At 39.0% G+C, this 18922-nt stretch overlaps 1 protein-coding gene across 1 annotated transcript; it reads right to left on the reverse strand.

Annotated features, from left to right (window-relative positions):
- Positions 1 to 22: 22 nt before the first annotated feature.
- On the reverse strand, positions 23 to 17499 carry LCA5L (lebercilin LCA5 like). Its single transcript, XM_086622608.1, has 7 exons — positions 17217 to 17499; positions 10314 to 10828; positions 8668 to 8805; positions 6632 to 6731; positions 2730 to 2839; positions 2297 to 2429; positions 23 to 597 (listed from the first exon to the last, which is right to left on the reverse strand). The coding sequence occupies exons 1-7, from the start codon at positions 17497 to 17499 to the stop codon at positions 23 to 25; spliced, it is 1854 nt and encodes a 617-aa protein (XP_086478734.1).
- Between the last annotated feature and the right edge of the window lie 1423 nt (positions 17500 to 18922).

Genomic DNA, 18922 nt, shown 5'->3' on the forward strand with positions numbered 1-18922 from the left:
TAGAACTTGAATGGTTGTCTCTTCAAACACAGCCTGGTCCAAAGAGTTCTTTCATAAGACTGTTTTTCCTTTCAGCAAATGTCATATGAGCGCAGCCTTCTGCTTCAGTGCCACTGTCCTCCCGCCCTGTTCTGGTAACTTTACTAAAAGATGGTTCATGCAGCCCAAAGGAATTTTTCTCTTCTGATTCAGCTGTTTCACTGCAGGCCTGACCTGCGTGTCTACGGCTGCAAAGACTGCCTGCTTGGGGTTTTGTACGTGGTGTGGGAAGCCCATCATGCAAATTCTCAGTGGCTTCTGAGAGTATGTGGGGGCTTTTCAGCCTAATAAGTGTTTTGTTTGTTAGCTCTGGAGTGACACATTTACTCCCCTCGCTGTCATTTAGCTGTTCATCTGGCTTTTTTGCTTCTTTTTCATAGTCTTCCACTGCATCTTTCTCTTTATTGTTCTCTTTTACTCTGTCACTTAGAGGATCTGTTTGTTCAGTTTTCATCAGTTTTTTCAGCTCCCGTTTAAGCACATCTGTCTCTTTTTCTTCTTTCATAAATTCCAAGCAAGTGTATTCTTCTATCAGTAGTCTGCCCTCCCTTAAATACTCTGAAATGAAATACTGCAGGCTTTAGGAATGTTCTTAAATTGCCTAGGAACTTAAAGAATCATGAAGCGCTAATGAGAGCAAGTTTTACTTCCTGATTTCATTGCTTAAGTTGTTACTATTGACTGTATTTCAGTCTTGAGGGTTATGATAATGCTATTTACTAATAAATATAACAGGATGGGGCAAGATTTAAATAAGATCATTGTGCCCTTGAATCCAGTTAAATATCTTTATTTTTACATTTTTCATTATGTTTAATTTTATTAAATGAATTAGCATGCAAATATAATCGGTAATGGCTAAATGTAAGGCCAGAAAAATGCAACAGAGAAACCACGAAATCTAAACTCTAATGGTAATTTTCTTGCTTTTAAATGGAACTTAAATATATGTGTGACTTTCTCTCCCTTAAGTGGCAACACAAATACTTATTGTGTGGAGCAGAATATACTGCAACTCTCTAACCTACAAATGAGTTGGCTCTGCTTTTTAGTAGATAAAGGTATGTGTATACTGAATGCCTACACTAAATACGTTTGTCTGCTGCAGGGGACCAATTATAATAGGTTCTGTGCTTTGGAGAGACTCGAGAGTACCTCCGGAATGAGAGAGAGAGTCCAAGCTTAAAGGGGAAGTATGAAGTTGCAATAACTAATACGGCAAAATAAGACTTCAATAAATAAGTCTAATACCATCAGTGGGAAACAGCCAGAAGCAAATCTGGCGATCAGTGAGGAGAGAGATTCACAGGCAGAATCAGAAGACTTGTGTTTTCTGTCAATTTTAAAAGGAGATTTCAAAGACAAATGGTGACTTCAGTTACCTGGTGGGGTCTGGAAAGGCTGCATGCTGAAAAGGCGGAGTACCAAATACAGGAGTTAACACATTCCAGGTTACGAGCTCTGTTACTGACCTAGTAAGTAAGTGACCTCAACAACCTGTTTCACTTCTGCAAAAGCGTGACCTTTTGGTCATGTTATGTCTCCTACCATTTGTGAAGTATTTAGCATGATGGCATTCAGATCTTGGCTCTTTCTACAAGCCTCACTAATGAAAAAATTAATGAAAACAACATTAATATTTTTAGAAAGAAACACTCAGATTAAGGAATAGATGCATTGGTTTCTTCTGTTCTATACAATCTCTTCCAAGTAAAGGTGTTTTTAGATGAGTCCCTTGCATATATCCGTTATATGAGAACACAATCCATGGCTGAGATTCACATAAAATCTATTTACAGTGATCACTGTAATGAGGAGATACTCCCAGCCCTTGAAGAAGTCCTTTTCCTTTTTCAGCAATAGATCCTGAGCCAGAAATACATGCTGACATCAGCTATGATGAAGATTCACAACCAACAGTTTGAGATCAGTATTTGATTAGCGTGGAATTATCAAACTATTGACTGAAGTTTACTTTTACACATAAAGCACTGACTTTTAACCAGCGTGACCAGGAACACCTTTTAGAAGTACGGCAGTATGGAGGTGCCTTCTACTGTGGAGCCTCTCTGCTCTCAGTGCAGCACTGCCAGCAGCTGGATTTCAGTGACCCTTAATACATTATTTGGTTGAACTAGTTCCTGTCAGTCAGGTGCCAGCTAATGGCTGTCAGACCCATGTAAATTACCAATACCATTGGTTCATTCAACTTTTGAAAAGACCAAATGAGTTTCTGAGAAAAAATGTTAAAATATACCTGTATGTGTGTGGCTAAAAGTTTCTGGCTTTGGTATTTTCTTGGTTGATTGCTTTTCTGTCCCACATTGGGCATCTGTGTATGCTTCATTTGTTTTAGCTTTTTGATTCTTATCTTCGGAAGAATTTTCCTCCTATAATTGGCAATTAAAGTTAACAATAATGAGAGAATACTTGTTTAGCGATTTCTAAAAGCACACAGTCAGTGCAGTGCTTACAAAAAGATGAATAATTTCTGTTACTATTGTGTTCTTATTTCGTATCACAATGTTTGTCCTACATATTTTCTGTAATATAATTACACTCACACAAAATCCACATCCTAAAAGTTAAGATGATGGATCAGGCTATTGAGGCATATTATTAAAACTTGCAGAATAACATACAGCTTAATGGAGAGCTTAAACAAGGGATTGGATCCAGATCTTTCATACCTTTGTCAGCTGAATTGGACTTCTTTTTGTTTCCAGAGTACGATACTGTGACAGCAGCAGTGATCTAAAACTTTGTTTATCTACTTGTACTGATCTGTTTACACTAAGACCTATTGAAAAAGGACAATTGTTAGTAATACTGCAGTTTCTAGAATTATATTGTTGGTATAGACAACAGATATCTTTGACGACAGATAATACTGGTATGTGGCCGAGGGTTGAAACTTTTTTTTTTTTTTGCTGCATGTCTTAATGCACTTTAATAATGAAATTCTTTGTTCTGCCTGATCTATAAATGCTGAAACTGGAACACAAACATAGCTACCTGGACTTCTGAGGGTTTTCATTCATCCATTCATCCAGTACCTCATAAATATACTTAAGTTTTAGCTCTACAAAGTCCTACCAGATAGAATACGCAAAGTCCAACAAATGCGTCTATAACCTAGAGCCCAAAGAGCCTTAACGTGTGTGGTAACATTCTAATGTAAATTTAAAAGGTCTGTTATGAGGCCTCAGCTTTCAGGTTCCTAAATCTGGATCTCGCAGAGTGTAATAAACATGTTTGCTTTTATGCCTTCTGACTTGGTTACTCACCTTTCTCCAAGATAAGCACTTATGTAAGGCTCTATGGAACCAAACTCCTCAGAGGAAACGCTTAACGCTGTCTGAAATAGCTATGGCCTTTGGAAAAAGATTCCAAGGGATTGAATGAGACATTTAAAGAAATAGCTGAATGGAGAGGGGATGGGGAAGGTGAGTATATTGTTCTTTCCTATTTTTAGAATAATTTCAACATGAGTACAGTAGCTGAGAAAGGCACTAGCCCAGCACCAAAAATGCGACTGTACCTACATCAACATTCGACCTTATTCCCGATTTTGATCTCTGAAATCAGAGAAAGACTACCCATAAAAATGGTGCTCTTCAAATGTTTGCAGCTTGGTGGTAATAAGGATGTTGGTAACTAATTTGAGGATTACTCTTGAAGGAACGGCCCTGATGAGGTGGAGGGAATTAGTTTTGCCTTTTGACAGGAAACCAGCAAGTACCAGCTGCTTTTTCAGCCGAAATCAGCGGAGCATTCCTCAGATTCAGAACTAGGGGGAGCTGTACCTCTAGATGAGCAGGTGTGACCACCCGACAACTAAGCAAACTGCTCTCATGGAGGGTTTATGAAATTAATGGCTTCGTTCAATAAATCAATTTTATTTATGTACATAGACCTTTCTGATGACCTAAGCAAGCCTACCTTCAGCTATTTATCAGGAGTGTTAAAAAATGCAGCCCCGTGTTTCTTTTTTTCTTTCCTGCTGGGTAAAAATTTTTGCAAACACAGAATAGAAAATAACTACTTGAAGAAGTAGCTCTTTCTACGTCTGTTATAGGAAATTCAAGTTAATAGTTAAAAGGAAAAACAATTCTCAGTAATTCGAATTCTAGATTTCTAAATCATCTGTTTCTATTAACTGGCAGAGAATGAAACCTTTATTGGCCAAAAATACCAAAAGATCAGACAACTTGGCTTGGAACCATTTCGTTACAAAATATCAGGTATCTCTCCAACTAAGCTCCCTTATCTTGCTTAAAGACAAGAAGAACTTAAACAGAAAACAGTGATTTAAATACTGTAATTTAAATAGCAATATTGGACAAGTCCACATGTGAGTATAATTAAAAAACCCACAGCTGGTTATGTGATGTAATTAAAACTGGAATTCAGAGCTTCATAAAAAACTCATCTGACTTTGGATAAGACGTAGGAATTTGTGTTTCTTAATTTTACAATTTGAATTACCAACCTTTTCCCTGTAATTCACTTGTAGTTAAGGCAGAGTGATGGGTTTGCAAAGGCAACAAAGAAGAAAGAAATAAGCAATAGAATACTGTAAGACTTTGTACTGATACCATGATTTGAAGAATTCTGTGGGCATGTACAATATTTCCAGCAGATATATTTGGTACCATGTAAATTTTAAGTGCTCTTCGGTACCCATATGAAGAAAGTTCCAGTTCCTCCTTCGGTTTAGGAGCAGGAATATCTGACCAGTATTTTAAAGAGGTGCTTAACCCAGGGAAGTCAATGTTCAGATCATTATCCAAAATTAAAGGGTGTAAGTTTGTTGTGCAGAAAGCTCTCCTTGAAAATATTGACAGAATGTTTATGATCCGGAGTAGGAGGCAAAATATTACTTTTAATGTGGGGAAAGAACTTAAAAACTGTTTATTAGTTTCTGTATAATACACCTTTATTAGTAAATTCTAGATACTACATCAAAGCACATGACAATTAGGAATTTATAAATGCTTCAAGAAAACGATCTTGATTTTTGTCCGTGATGAATATAGCGAGCACATGGGCAATATAGCAGTCCTTGGTTTGTATGATTTGTTAATTGTTTTTAGCTCCCTCAGTTCAAGGGATGGGATCCACTTGTCTGAACACAGGTGCCTAATGGTATTTGAGATGCCCTTGAGTATTCGAGGTATCCACATAAGGCTGGCCAATATTAGACAGAAGCAACAGGACACCCGTGTCATAGAATCATGGAATGGTTTGGGTTGGAAGGGACCTTAAAGATCATCCAGTTCCAACCCTTCTGCCATGGGCAGGGACACCTTCCTCTAGATCAGGTTGCTCAAAGCTGCATCCAACCTGGCCTTGAACACTTCCCGGGATGGGGCATCCACAGCTCCTTTGGGCAACCTGTTCCAGTGCCTCACCACCCTCAGAGTGAAGAATTTCTTTCTTATATCTAATCTAAATCTGCCCTCTTTCAGTTTCTGAAACAAAAACTACAACAATTACAGGGTCAGGCAGAATGTGCTAGGACATCTCAAATGGCACTGGATGCCTATAATTAGGCAGATGAATCCCACACAAGGTAGCTGCTCTTGGAATGGCTGATAGACAAGATTGCATACCACAGGTATTTCTCTCCAATACCTGTCTAAGCATCCATGTGAAAGAAATACTCTTTACAAAAGAGGTCTTTCTTACTTGACAGAATTAACTTTCTATTGTTCTTTTCTATCATTCTGCTGTGTTATTCTAAATAACATCAATTCTGTTGATAGAATTAATAGAGAGGATATACAATAACTGGCTTGCCCATTTAAATTTACTCCAGGTGAAAAACAAAGGACTACTAAAGAGAAACATTCTCTTCTCTGAGATAAGCTGACAGTAAGATCATCAGACTAGCCTTTAAACTTCCTAAACCTTGTATCTGAAAACTCCTCCTCTCCTTTCACCTCAACAAAATGCAAGTTGCAGAAGCTTCAATAATAGACATTGAAGCATCTCTGCTATTTATAAGTTACAGGGTCTAAGGATTTTAAAGATGAGAAAACAGTTTTTAAAGACCCAATTAAAGTCATTATTTTTTGCTGATATAAAAGCACTTTGAAAGTCTGTACTAAAACTAGTAACTACAGGAGGGTTGTTTGTGAGGCACTTTGATTTAGTGAGCCATGTTGTGGGAATTCTAGGTCTAGGGTGGCTGCTTCCCCAGGCCAAGTCAAAGGGAAGAGCCTGAACAAAAATTAGCCTGCAAAAGCTTTGTGGACTGATAGCTTCACCTTGTTAAACAAACAGGCAATCAGCTCTTGATGCAAATAGACACTTAAAATAGCAGCACTACTCCACTGTTACTGTTAGTATACTAAAACTCTGTGTATTAAATGCTATTCATGATGAAATTTAGGTTAAATATTTAAAACACATCATCTATTTGTATTCATAAAATAAATGAGCAAAACACCAAGTACTTCTCTTCATATTGCATGTGCGAGAATATTTTTAGCCCATGTAAGGTACAATACTGGCTTTTATTTGGGAATATATGTCCCAGTTATAAAACAGTTTTAAATAACTAAACGACAAAGGAAAATGAATATACACGTACTTTTTTCATGAGGTACTGAATCACCTTCGTCTTTTGGGATTTTAGGCATCCAATTTGCATAGATATTTTTTACATAAAGTTGCCGATCCTTTTCCTAAGAAGAAATAAACACTATTAAGCTTTTAATATGCACAAAGAATTACTTTTTACCAACTTACTTTTCCCATATTGAGAGAAAACTGCCAGCAATTTTGTTTTGTGCCAGGCCATGTGATGACTTTGTCATTTACATAAATAGGAATCTGTCATTTTCTTTCTTGAGCCAAACCAAAATTCTCCCTTTTTAAGGCTGAGAACACACCTGCGTGATCTTTTTCTTAACACAACGGTCAGAAGAGGAAGCCTTCTCTAAGGATTTTTTCATTTGTTGTTCCCGGTTATTTGTTTCAGACTAAGTAATTTTTGGCTTTACTTCCTTTTCTTTATTTTTTTTTTTTTTACTAGCTCAGTGCCCTTGGTTACAATATGCTTAGTTCTGGTTTACAACCTATTGCTTGGGAGGTGACATAAACTTCAGAGGCACAAGTTTAAAATGTATTTAGCGACAGTCCTCTTTCCATACTGAAATCCATCTTAAACATGGAAGAGATATTTCAGTAACACTCTTACCACATCATTTTTTAGTGTGAAAAAATAAGATCTATGTTTAATTTGGAGATACAGGTTGATCTGGAAGGGAATTGTGTGTCTGAATACCTTGAATGGTCTGAATAAGCCAGGTGCCCAAAACTATGACTGTGTAAGAATAAACTCTGTTCTGGCTCAGAAATAAGGTTAATAAGCATGTCTGGTCTTCTTCAAGGTAAAACAAGAGAAGGTTTTGTGAATCTAACATTAAGAGAACTGGACACACATACAGAACAGTGAGGAAAACACATGAAATAAATAACAGAAATATTTTAGAGAGGCATTAAGGTGGGAACTGTACTCTAGAAAAATTTGCATTTTGGAACAGTTTCACATTAGCGTTCCTGGGACTATAATTATTCCCGTCTCCCACATCTGCACATATAGGGGGAGATCAGACTCTGGCAGGGTAATAGCACTGCAAGTGCTGTTGTGGGGGACTTTGATATGGGGCCTGGGAAGAGCACTGTACTTTTTTCCTTTCCCAGCAGCTCACTGAGGTTTTGCAGCTGGGCAGCCTGGTTGGTGCCAAATATCAGGAGGAAAGTTTCTGCATCTGATACATGGGTAACAGGGACAAACTGCCCCTGTACAGAAATGCAAATCTCCACGAATCCTCAGGAGTTGCCAACTCTGCCCTTCACAATGGGGAAAACTTCCCATAACAACATCTTTCACAGACATTTGATTCCATTTAGAAAGAGAAGCTCCCTAGTGGGATCAACAGGCAGATCGGACACTTTACATAGAAATGAAGAAAAGTATATTTTAACTGTGTTACAAATACAGTTCCAATTATTAAAAAGCCACGAGGGTCTTCTTGTTTACAACTCATATGACATATCATTCATGGCAGTTTTGTTTCTATTTCTATTTAGTGTCACTTTTAGGTTTTCCTGTATGTTTGGTTTACAAGCGTTACTGTGAATGTTGAACTGGATATATTTGTCCCAAAAATATTTGTCTAAAACCCAAGCTGGAATTTGAAACAAGCTATTGAAACATTTACATATGTCTTTCTGTTAAACTCTAGTTTTGCAGATTGTAATACTTGGCTCATTTTGATTTGGAAGTGTTTCTGTAAGGGAGCTCATTAAAAGTTAGTAAATGAATATATTGACATGGATCTATCAAAATCATAACAAGTTGGTGGTGATTATTTGTTCAAATTGTAATGCATTAATCTCTGTTTTGATTAGTTATTGAACTACTTTTAACTTCTGACAAATAGATCCCACAATAATTTCATCATTTTATATTTTGACTTTTTTTGGTAGTCTATAGACTCAAGTAGGAAACAAAAATACCATTACTAAATAATATAGATGTGGCAAAGGTAATAGATAGCATTAAATACTTGAATCTTCTTGTAGGAACAGAAACCTGTTTAAAATCTTGAATACCTTAATTTTTTGGTGAAGAGAGTTAATTTCCATTTGCAAGTGCTTTGTAATTATCCCAGCTTCCACAGCTTTCTTGTTCTCATTTGCCAACTGTCGATTAAAGGTTGCAACTGATGACTTCAGCTGCTTTTCTAGGCTCTTAAAAAAATCACATATTTTACAAAACGGATGTACTCAGTATGACTGTTGAAAATCTCAGTTCTTACCAGATCTAAAAACCAAGCATGCTAACATAATTAGAAGCTTCCAATAATTATATTCTATTGTAAAAAATGCATGAAATCATGATGAAGTATCTGAAAAACAACTTTAAAAATGAGGAAAACCTGGTTTAAAAACTAATTTTACTAAACAACAAAAAAAATATTTTTGTTTGGCATTCGAACACGAAAAATAAGGCTGTACCTTACCTTTCTGATGGATTAATGAATAGAATAACCTTTGAGAAATGTTAAGAGAACATTTCTGTTCACACTCAGGTCTATTAACTGTGGCAGCAGTTAATAGAGGCTTAATGTAAAGGAAAACTAGGTAATTTTTTTGCATACTTTATTGAGTACTCTACCATCAGAACCCAGTGCCATGCACTGAAATTATAATTACTAACATTGTGAGGTGGACACCCAATCCTGCAAGATTCTTATGGCTGCTCACTGGAATGTCTGTAAATAGGAAGTTTTCAGAAGAGTGTCTGAATTCAGCTGTTTGTATTTTAGTTTTCTTTCATGTAATAAATGTACTTCAGACTTAGCTTTTCAGACGGTGAAATGCCTCTAAGATTACCTGGCTCTTTTTAATTCTGTGCATAATGTACCCCATAGAAAATAGAAATTATTTCCTGGAGGAGATGGAAATTTCACTCTTCCCGTTTTGCATTAAAAACTGTAGTCCTGTCTTTCTGTGAAAGGTTCAATAAGAGTAAAGAACCATGAGATATTAAAAGGAGATGAATTATCTCCTCTTAAACGCCCATCAGCCTTTTGCTACAGTTGTATAATAAAACAACAACACAACCAACCCTAAAATCTAGGACACTTGACTACTGCCTAACTCAGCAGCTGCCTTACAGCTGACTACAGTGAGTGACAGTAATAAGTGAGATGCAGGTATGTCCATGTTGCTCACCAGCGCCGAGTAAAAATAACGGTGCTAGTTCCAGATAAGCCAGCTTTGATTGTTCGAGGAAGTAGATCAGCAGCAGCTTGGTGATCTCCATGTGTGACTAATCCCGTGCTTTGCCAGGGTAAATTAGGGTCTGTGCTGTTGTGGCCGGACAGCCCAAGCAAGCCTGGGTACCCCACGCTGCTGGCAGGGAGCAGAGTAGACACTCTGCTGAATATTGCTCTCCAGCTGTACGCTACGCTTCTGACCTAACAGGGTTAAGGCATAGGACTTAATTAATTCCTTAAAGATCTTTCTTGCCAAACTTAATCCACTCATACATTTCTGCCAGATTTTAAAGCTCTGGAAAGGGGTACTTCTGCCATTTTTAGTACCTTACACTCAGGATAGCACTGGACTAAAAAGACTGTTCAATGTTACGAGATTGTATCAGAATCATTAACGTGACAAGAAGCAGCTAAAAACATTCCACTGTTCTTGCACAGAATTACTGTTTCACAAATACAATGATATGCACATATTACCTGTATTCTCTTATCGTTCATTTCCATTTTTTCTGTAAGGACTGACAATCTGTGACTAAGCTCCTCTTTCTCTGCAAGAGCTTTGTCTCCTGAAAGCATATGCAAGGTCTGCAAAGCATCTTTAGTTTTTAGCAGCTCTGCTTCAACTTTTCTGAGCTTCCTGGATGTACTTCTCTCATCCTCCTGAGACATCCTCAGGAGTTTCTTTAAAGCTGTCACCTCATTACAATGACTTGCTAAAAGATCTGGCAAGTTACTTTCTGCATTTTTGTATCTGCTTATTGCTTTCGAGTATCGACACTGAAGCTTTTTCAAAATGTGGTTTTCTAAGCTTGATGCTTCTAATTTGTGCTTTAAATCAAATATTTCATTCTTCAGTTCTTTAATTCTGTGAAGTCCTGCTGATGATATTTGCTGAGCCATTGCATTTTTTTTCTGGGAAATCACTCTACTCTGCAGGCTTAAAAATGAAGAATTCTGATGTAGTATCTTCTCAGCTGCCATTTTTTTTCCTCCTGCATTCAGATCAAAGTAAACTGACATTGATATATAGCAATGATTTGAGACAAGCAAAATCACTGTATCTCTACTGCTCATATAAACCTCATATACTGCTCATTCAAGCTACCTAACTGTGGTATATTTGACAAAATGCCCAGGATCTATACCAAGACCCCACTGTTCAAGTATTTCACAGATAAATCCATTAAAGATTTTATATCTCTGTGTATGCATTTCTGTGGCTGCGCTGGGCCATAACTAACTAGGTCTAAAGTAGGTCAAAGTTCCCTCCTTTCATTCTCTGAAGCCATTTTCATTCGAAAGAGCCATCGTGCTTACTTTCCATTAATAAAGGTAACTACACAGGTGGTGTCTTCAGAGACAAACAGCAACAATACTCTGGGAATAACTTAGTAACATATGTTTATGTTAACTTCAGTATCAATGGAAACAAATTTTCTCTCTGTAAATCATGCACTTTGCTAACGTAGGCATGATCTGGGGACTGATGAATCAAATTCATCCCATCTAGAAAGATTCCCAAGAGGAAGGACCTATACCTTGAATAGGGGAAAAAAAAACCATCATAGTAATCTACGGGTCTGCAAGAACTCAAAAATCAAGGTGATCACGATAGCACATGGTTAGATTTCTCTGCAGCTAGGATTTCTAACCAGCTTGCTAGAATTTTCCAGTCAGCTGTGAATTGAACTGCATTTTTAAACCTTACATTAGTACAGAATAGTTATGCAGTTATGCACAGTTTATATACAGCAATTGAAAAAAATCTTTATGGGCTAGCATTCTAAGTATATTACTGCCATTTGCCTTTCTTCATGGCCAGCATTCTAAGTGAATTACTCTCATTTTCCTTTCCTGAAACATAATTAGAATTTGAAAGCAGTTAAGACTAAATCTGAGCATCTTCCCCTCTTTCAGGCACATACCAAATTTCACTATGGCTCTCAAAACATTTCAGGCAGTATTTTGCCAGAAGTTTATTATAACAATTTATAGATCACATAACATTTTATGGGTAAAATAGGCAGGGTCCTAACCTAAAAAACACCAGAGGAATAGGACAGATCTTTTCAAGCACTTCTGTTGAATCCAATGGGTGCTCTGCACACAAACTCTTTACCAGAGCAGGCCCTAACCAGAATACCCCATTGCAGATGGGAAGCAACATCAAATCAGTGGTAGGAAAAGTAAAGCAGGACACTGCCTAGGGCACCACCATGCCATGGACCTCCTGCTTCCATGACCTAAGCCAGAATAGTGGAAAGCTACGGTAAGAGTGTTATCTAGGAAGACAGAGGCATGTGGGATGGTGGCTTCAGTGGGGAAAGGGCTCTTGCCTGCGGCAGCGGCACCTATTGCTCTCCCTCTCTCTCTCCTTCCTTGCCAGTAGCAGCCACACCAGCCTTTTCTCCACAGCTTCAGCCCAGCTCTGGTCCGCCCCTTCCCATGGCAGGGCCTAATGCCCATGTGCCCGGTGTTGGAGGCAGAGAGTTCGAGGAAAGTATGAAGGGGGTCTGCTACACAGTTTTGGCTGTCCTTTGCTCTCATTCCTGAAGTACCTGATCCACTCCACTGTTTCAGGATACAAACCAGATGGTCTTTGTTCTGATAGCTCTGTTGGTAGAGGAGAGAAAGCAGGGGCAAGCTGGTAGGGCCCCGCTCATACACAGCCATGCAGGGAGAACAGACTATCGAATTCAATGTGATAGCAAAAGGAAAGGATAGAAAGAATCTGAGATCAGGAATCCTTAAAAGGAGGAGAGGCTGTGATTTGGGCAGGGCAGTTAATTTTCCGCGTATGTTTTAAGTGGATTAATAAGGACTATCATGGAGGTTGGAGTAAGCAGAGAAATTCTAGCAGTCAGTTGAGGTCAGACACGTTCAATACCTTCTGCAGTGAGCAAAACTAACAGGTGCTGTGAAAAAAACTCACCAGAGGTAAAAAACAAAGCAAGCATCACGCCTGCATGTTCTCTGTAAAATAATTCCACTGCAGGAAGACTACGATACAACCACGAATGCTGTCACACAAATATTTGCAAAATGAGAACAACCATTGCATTACTATTTTATTTTGCCAGAACAGAATGAGAGGATGTAAAAGAAATGGGAGAATACCTTTCTGCAAAAGCTGACAAAAATACTGTAAAATTTATACATCTCTATACAGGGTGAAAATTGTGTTCCTGGGAAACTGATCTTTTCAAGTAGCCATGAACAACCAAAAATAAGCACTTAAAATACCCAACACAGCTAGTAGCCAATAATGATTCTTCTGCTAAATGGATTTAAAAAATGTGGTTATTCTCTCTAGTCTGCTAGTTTTGTGCCAGTATGACTTCTTGACAACAGCATATAACACATAATAGAAGAGATAATCAGTGGTTTCTCTCCTATTGGTTGATTTGCATCTTGTAGATTTGAGAGATCTAGATGAAATTTGGAAGCTCAGCAGGAAAGGGACATTGGTTTTACACTAATTTTTTGACCTAGCATCGTGCAATTTAAGAAAGTATGGGTCTAGATATGAAAACATGCAGACATGAAAAGATTCTTTGCTGTTAACATTTATGTAAAGAGAAAACATTAGTGCTATATGGTCATTTCATTGAAGCATAAAATTTATTTTACTTGATACATCACGACTAAGCTGGCCAAAACTTGGCTTTTTGGTCAAAACTGACACTTTTGTGCAGACATTTAATTTTTGAGTAACCTTCCTCAGGAAAGGGTTTTTCAGACTCATCATGTGGTGCATGGTCAAAACTAGAAATTGCAGTATATGTGGGAGAGCTGTTTTAGTGTCCTCAGATTAAAACTGAAGAATAAGGACGGCAAAGGTTCTCTGACATCTCAGGTGATTACTCTGCCTGTTAGATCGCCAAGTATAGTGGGATAACGCAATAGGGAATCTCCCTTCCCTCCTCTTCCTAGTGTTTGAAACACGATTTATTATTTTTCTTCACTGAAAAACTGTTTCCTCTGTCTTCCTAATTACTGAAAAAATGCCAAAGAAAGGGAACAGTTATATTTCTAAAGAAAGTATCATTTTACTACTACCAGAAAACAAAGTGAGTTTTTTATCATCTTGGGGGGAGATACACTGTCCTTTTTTTCTTTTTTTCTTTTTCTTTTCCTGTGTTTTCTTCTCCTCAGTGCCTTATATTTCTAAACATTTGCTACTCCTAGCTGTTTCAGAGCAAGTCACTGACAAAGCCCTCAGAATAGCCAGTGTGAGAATTTTCAATTCTGTATTCTCTGCTGTGTGGCCTACAATCACTACCTCTGCTACAGCTGCTGCTTCTGATACTTCTGTGCTTTGAGGAATCTTTAGTATCCCTGATTTTTGTGCCATGTTCTGTCTTATTATCTTCTGTCACTAAACTATGGAGGAAACAATCACCTGAGTTCACCACTGTGTTATGGTAGAAGACTTAAAAGTTGACCTCCATAACCTATCAGGAGTCAGAATGTTATTGAGTTGTTTACATTTAAGATAAACACTACTAAACAGTGTTCAACTATATTAAACCATGCTAAGAAATACTGTTACCTTTCAAAACCACCCGCCATTACTCTTTAATCCATTAAAATAATCGTATGGTCTGTAGTAAGTGGGTAGGTTTGTTTCCAGAATGAACTGCAATATGAAATATACTAGTTTTTATCTCAGAATTTATTATGATGCTGGCATATGTTTTCTAAAGATTTACAAGGTACTACCATTTGAATGTAAATAGATATCATAGTTTGTTTCCTGTAATATATACTCTTTCTCCACTATTAATGTGATTTAAAAGAAGTGTAATTGCATTTATGCTCAATACCTTAAAAGTGCTTTACAATATTAAAAAAATAAGTGTTCAAGTCTCTAGAAACCAGATATTTCTAATTGTGTTTTATAGTATTTTTAGCTTTGCATTCATGTAATAAAAATATCAGTCATATTTTTCAATAATTAGATCACAAATCAGATTAAAAAATTAAATAATGCATTAAAATAGAAAAAAAATCTTCGCTGCATTATTACAATTATAGACAGAGGATGTAGCAGAACGTAAAGCTGCACAACAGAGTACCTGATTTAGCGACTGAAATAAAGATTTTCTTAAACTTTTGAAATGTTGTTTGTTTAATTTATTTTCAAGTCAGAATTTTTTGTAGAAACAAAAAAGCTTGCTAAATAAAAACTCACAATGTAATAAAAACGTTGTTTTTCTGCAGAATTTCAGAAGAAATGTTAGGGAAAATTTCAGTAGTTTTTTAATGAAAACAATTTCTTCACAGCCTAACTATACTTAACATATTTGTTTGCTTTTGAAAATACTGTAAGACACTTATCTCCATGTCTATGCACTCATATAGCTCAGAAAATTTAACTTGAAATGCACTGTTATCGTCAGAGATATGGTTCTCTGATGAGACGATGATCTCATTTTGTTTGATTGGGTTCTAGGTAACGCTGCTTCCTCTGGAATTGTCTTTTCTCAATAGTTTAATTTTCAAAGCAAATGAACTCTCCTAATTGCTTAGCTTTTTTAAAAAAAACTATATTTAGCATAAAATATAGAATGCTGACTAATTTTCTATGTCTTTGTCAATATCTGTTACACCTCAATTTTTTTACCTACTGAGGCTACAGGAGATTAGAACAACAGATTACTTCATACTCCTGGGAGCACTATTTAAACATTGTAGTTCTGGTAAAAAATATTTCTTGGGATATAGTTCAATCCATTTCATTTTCTTAATGTCACATGAAGACTACCCAGACCATAGTTTTATAGATGCAGAACTTCACCCACTAGTAGAATAAGCTGTATATTTGGAGGAGGGGGTGCTCTGAAAGGGGCCGAGAATTATGTAAAAGAAATTTGAGGAGGGTTAAAACGATATTTAGTTCAGATGAACTTTAACAAGTAGCCTAAGCTAAAAAAAAAAAAAGAAGATATTTTTAGAACATTCTAACTACTTTGTTGGCATTTTTGCTTTTTCCTGACATTTTATTTTAAATTAAATTAAATTTCTTAAAGGGGAGAGGGGAATCTCGTAACTCCCAAAGAAAATGAAAAAGTTTAGAATTGCACAAAATGTTCTAGGTTGAATAAAAACACTTTCATTACTCTTCATTCCCTTGCAGAACAATTCTTCATTGTGGAAGACTGAGGAGTGCCCAGGGTCCTACTGAATTTGAGCGAGTGCAATAACCCCTAAGAGATGGGAACTCATATTTTATGATGAGGATTCGGCAGAGGCCAGCTTGGTACACAGATTTGTATTTCTGTTTAAATTTCATTTGGCACTGTCAACACTTTCTGGCCAAACTGTGTTTAAATCAAATTAGCTTAAATTAAATTTAAAACTACTGGTTTAATTTGTTTTGATGAGAAGTGTGGGCTGAACCGCAACATCCAGCTTCGAGAGCAGAGAAGTAAATAAAATGGAAAAGGAGAAGAAATGACAGAAAAGCAAAAGGGAGGGACTAGAAACAGAAATGAAATGGAAGATATTACTATAGAAATGAAGAAAAAACCCCAAAAGCTGTAGCTGAAGGTGGAATGAAATTGACAAACACCAGGAGAATGCATGGTGAAGGAAGAAATGCAGAAAAAAAAAAAAAGTTAGAGTCAAATGTATCTGTCAGAGATGAAAATGCCATTTCAAGCATCCAGAAACTGCAAAACTGTCACAGGGAAGAATTAATTGCAGTCTATGTGCAAAGAGAGAGTAAGTAAAGGAATGGGGAGTCCTGGTAGGATCAAACAGTCTGACTTCCCGGGCCGGGAGGGTGCAGCAGTCCCTCAGCCCCACGGCTGAGCCCCAGGCCAGAGCAGCCCAAGGTCTAGGGGAACCAAGACGGGTGCCAAGGCCCACCTGCTCATGCAGGAAGGGCAAGGGCGCATCCAGGGCCCTCAGACGTGCCTCTGGCCCTCCTCCGAGGGCCCCAGACAGCTCCCTGATGTGGTCCGCACAAGGCAGAGCTCCCCCAGCACCCTCAGGAGTGCAGGGTTCCCCAGGGTGCTGGTGGGCTCCAACCGCCCCCCGCTGTCCCCAACCGCCCCCCCGCTGTCCCCAACCGCCCCAGCGGCCCCCAACCCCCCGTGGCGCCATGACAGACACCCTGACTGTCAGCCCCCTGCCCCGACACCCACCTCAGCACCCTGCCTCAGGCCCTGACAGCCACCTCGAGGCCCTAGCACGCTGCCTCACACTCCGCCACCCGGCCTGACACCGCCCTGCTCTGCTCTCCCTGTCCAGCGCGGGAGCGCAGCCCACTCGCCACTGGGCACCCCTCTGCCCTCTCAAGAAATCTCCTCCATAACTCCCCACCTCCGCCCTGCCCTCGCCCCACTGCCCCCTGCGGGGTGCCCTGTCCCTTACCGGCTCCTACCGGCGACTCCCCCGCCGCCATTACCGGCCTCCTCGGCCGACGGCGCGTCGCTGTTGCCATGGGGACGGGCGGCGGCCGCGGGGCACCCTGGGAGCTGTAGTCGCAGCCGACGCGACGGCCGCTCCCGCCCGCGCAGCCCCTTCGCCCCGTTCGCTCGCCTCGCCCTGCGGAGGTGTCCGCGCGTCTATTTCCACCCTCTTGTTTCTGTACCCTACCGGGTCTTAATGGGAGCTCGACACTGTGGCGCACAGGCAGCAGGTCCCGCTGCGCCATGAGCTGAGGCGGTGATGCCTCAGGGTGGCTGTGGAGGCGGGTGGGGTGGGGTGGGGTGGTGGGGTGCGTGCCCCGAGAACGCACAGGCCAGACCCAACAACAGGCTCAAAACTTCTGGTTTGGGCTTACACAAAACATTTGTATGCGGAAAAAGGGTGAAAAAATTCCATAGGAATGGAAGCAGCCAGAGGACAGAAAGTCCTCACCTGCCAAGCCCTACGTGGGCAGAGGCTTTGGGCCGCATCCCTGTTTTTTCCCCTGTGTACTTCAGTGGGGATTTCAAGTGTGAAGTAAAACAGGAGAGAATGCTGATTGGCAGTTTTGTCCCGCATCTGACTGTGGGTGTTTGATGGTGCAAACATTTACTGCTTCGGGTATTGATTATTAGTGTCACTACATGTGCAAGGCTTATCGGTATGCTATGAAGCCAATGACCACTGCATCCTTTGTTTGGACTTCTTCAGAGCACTAGTAACCAAGTAATTTAGAATCAATATGTTTCAAACGATGAGTCATTTCTGTTGAATTTACTAGGCTATACTTACGTACAAAATCTCCTGAGAAACAAGCATGTATAATAACTTCTGACAATAATTTATGTTTTCACACTAGGGTGTGTTTTTTTATCGTTTTACAGGAAAATATCCAATTCTAACAGGCTTTTTCTTTTTTCCAGACCTCCTATTGCCTCTCGAAAGAAGAAAGAAATGGCAGATGGTGAGCCACAGTAAACAGTGCAAACTATCCATACTGTTATTTTTAGTTTTCAGTGAAGTTTTTCAGGATCTCTGTTCCATACATGGAATACTGCATTTCCAGCTTCACCTAGTGGTTTGCACAGACAAAAAACTTACTTTCTATAGCATCTTTACTATTCTGCATTCGGTCCTACCTAATCAATCTGGGAAAGAAAGTGTTACATTCCATTTTAAGTATTTTCAGGATTGCACGCTGCTATATTCGATCTTAGCATTTGAAATGTGTGTAAGTACTTTCTAAAACCTAGGCCAGTTTCACCTCTGACATAGGGTCAGCTTTACTGAGCTCAGTGGCATGTTGCTCACTTACAGCAGAAACAAACTTGACCCTTAAAATTTGAAAGTAATCTGTTACCATTTAACATTCTTAAAATACTCTCATGCTCAGAGGCCTTCTGAAGCAAATATGTGCAGGCAGCCACTGAATTGTGACCATCTCTGGGGCAGAAAGCAACAACTAGATGGAAAAAGAGCATCCTGGATAACACAGAATGGGGTATTATTTACCAAGTATTCTAGACATCCTCTTATACCTTGTGCCCTGGCAATTTTCCCTGGTGATGCAAAAAGGAGGACAAAATACAACAATAGGTTCTGGATACACAGAATCCGCCAAATCACCCTCTTCAGTATTAGGAAGTGTACTTACACATATTTATTTCAGA

This window comes from Tauraco erythrolophus, chromosome 1 (genome assembly GCF_009769465.1).
Source record: "Tauraco erythrolophus isolate bTauEry1 chromosome 1, bTauEry1.pri, whole genome shotgun sequence".
NCBI lineage: Eukaryota > Metazoa > Chordata > Aves > Musophagiformes > Musophagidae > Tauraco > Tauraco erythrolophus.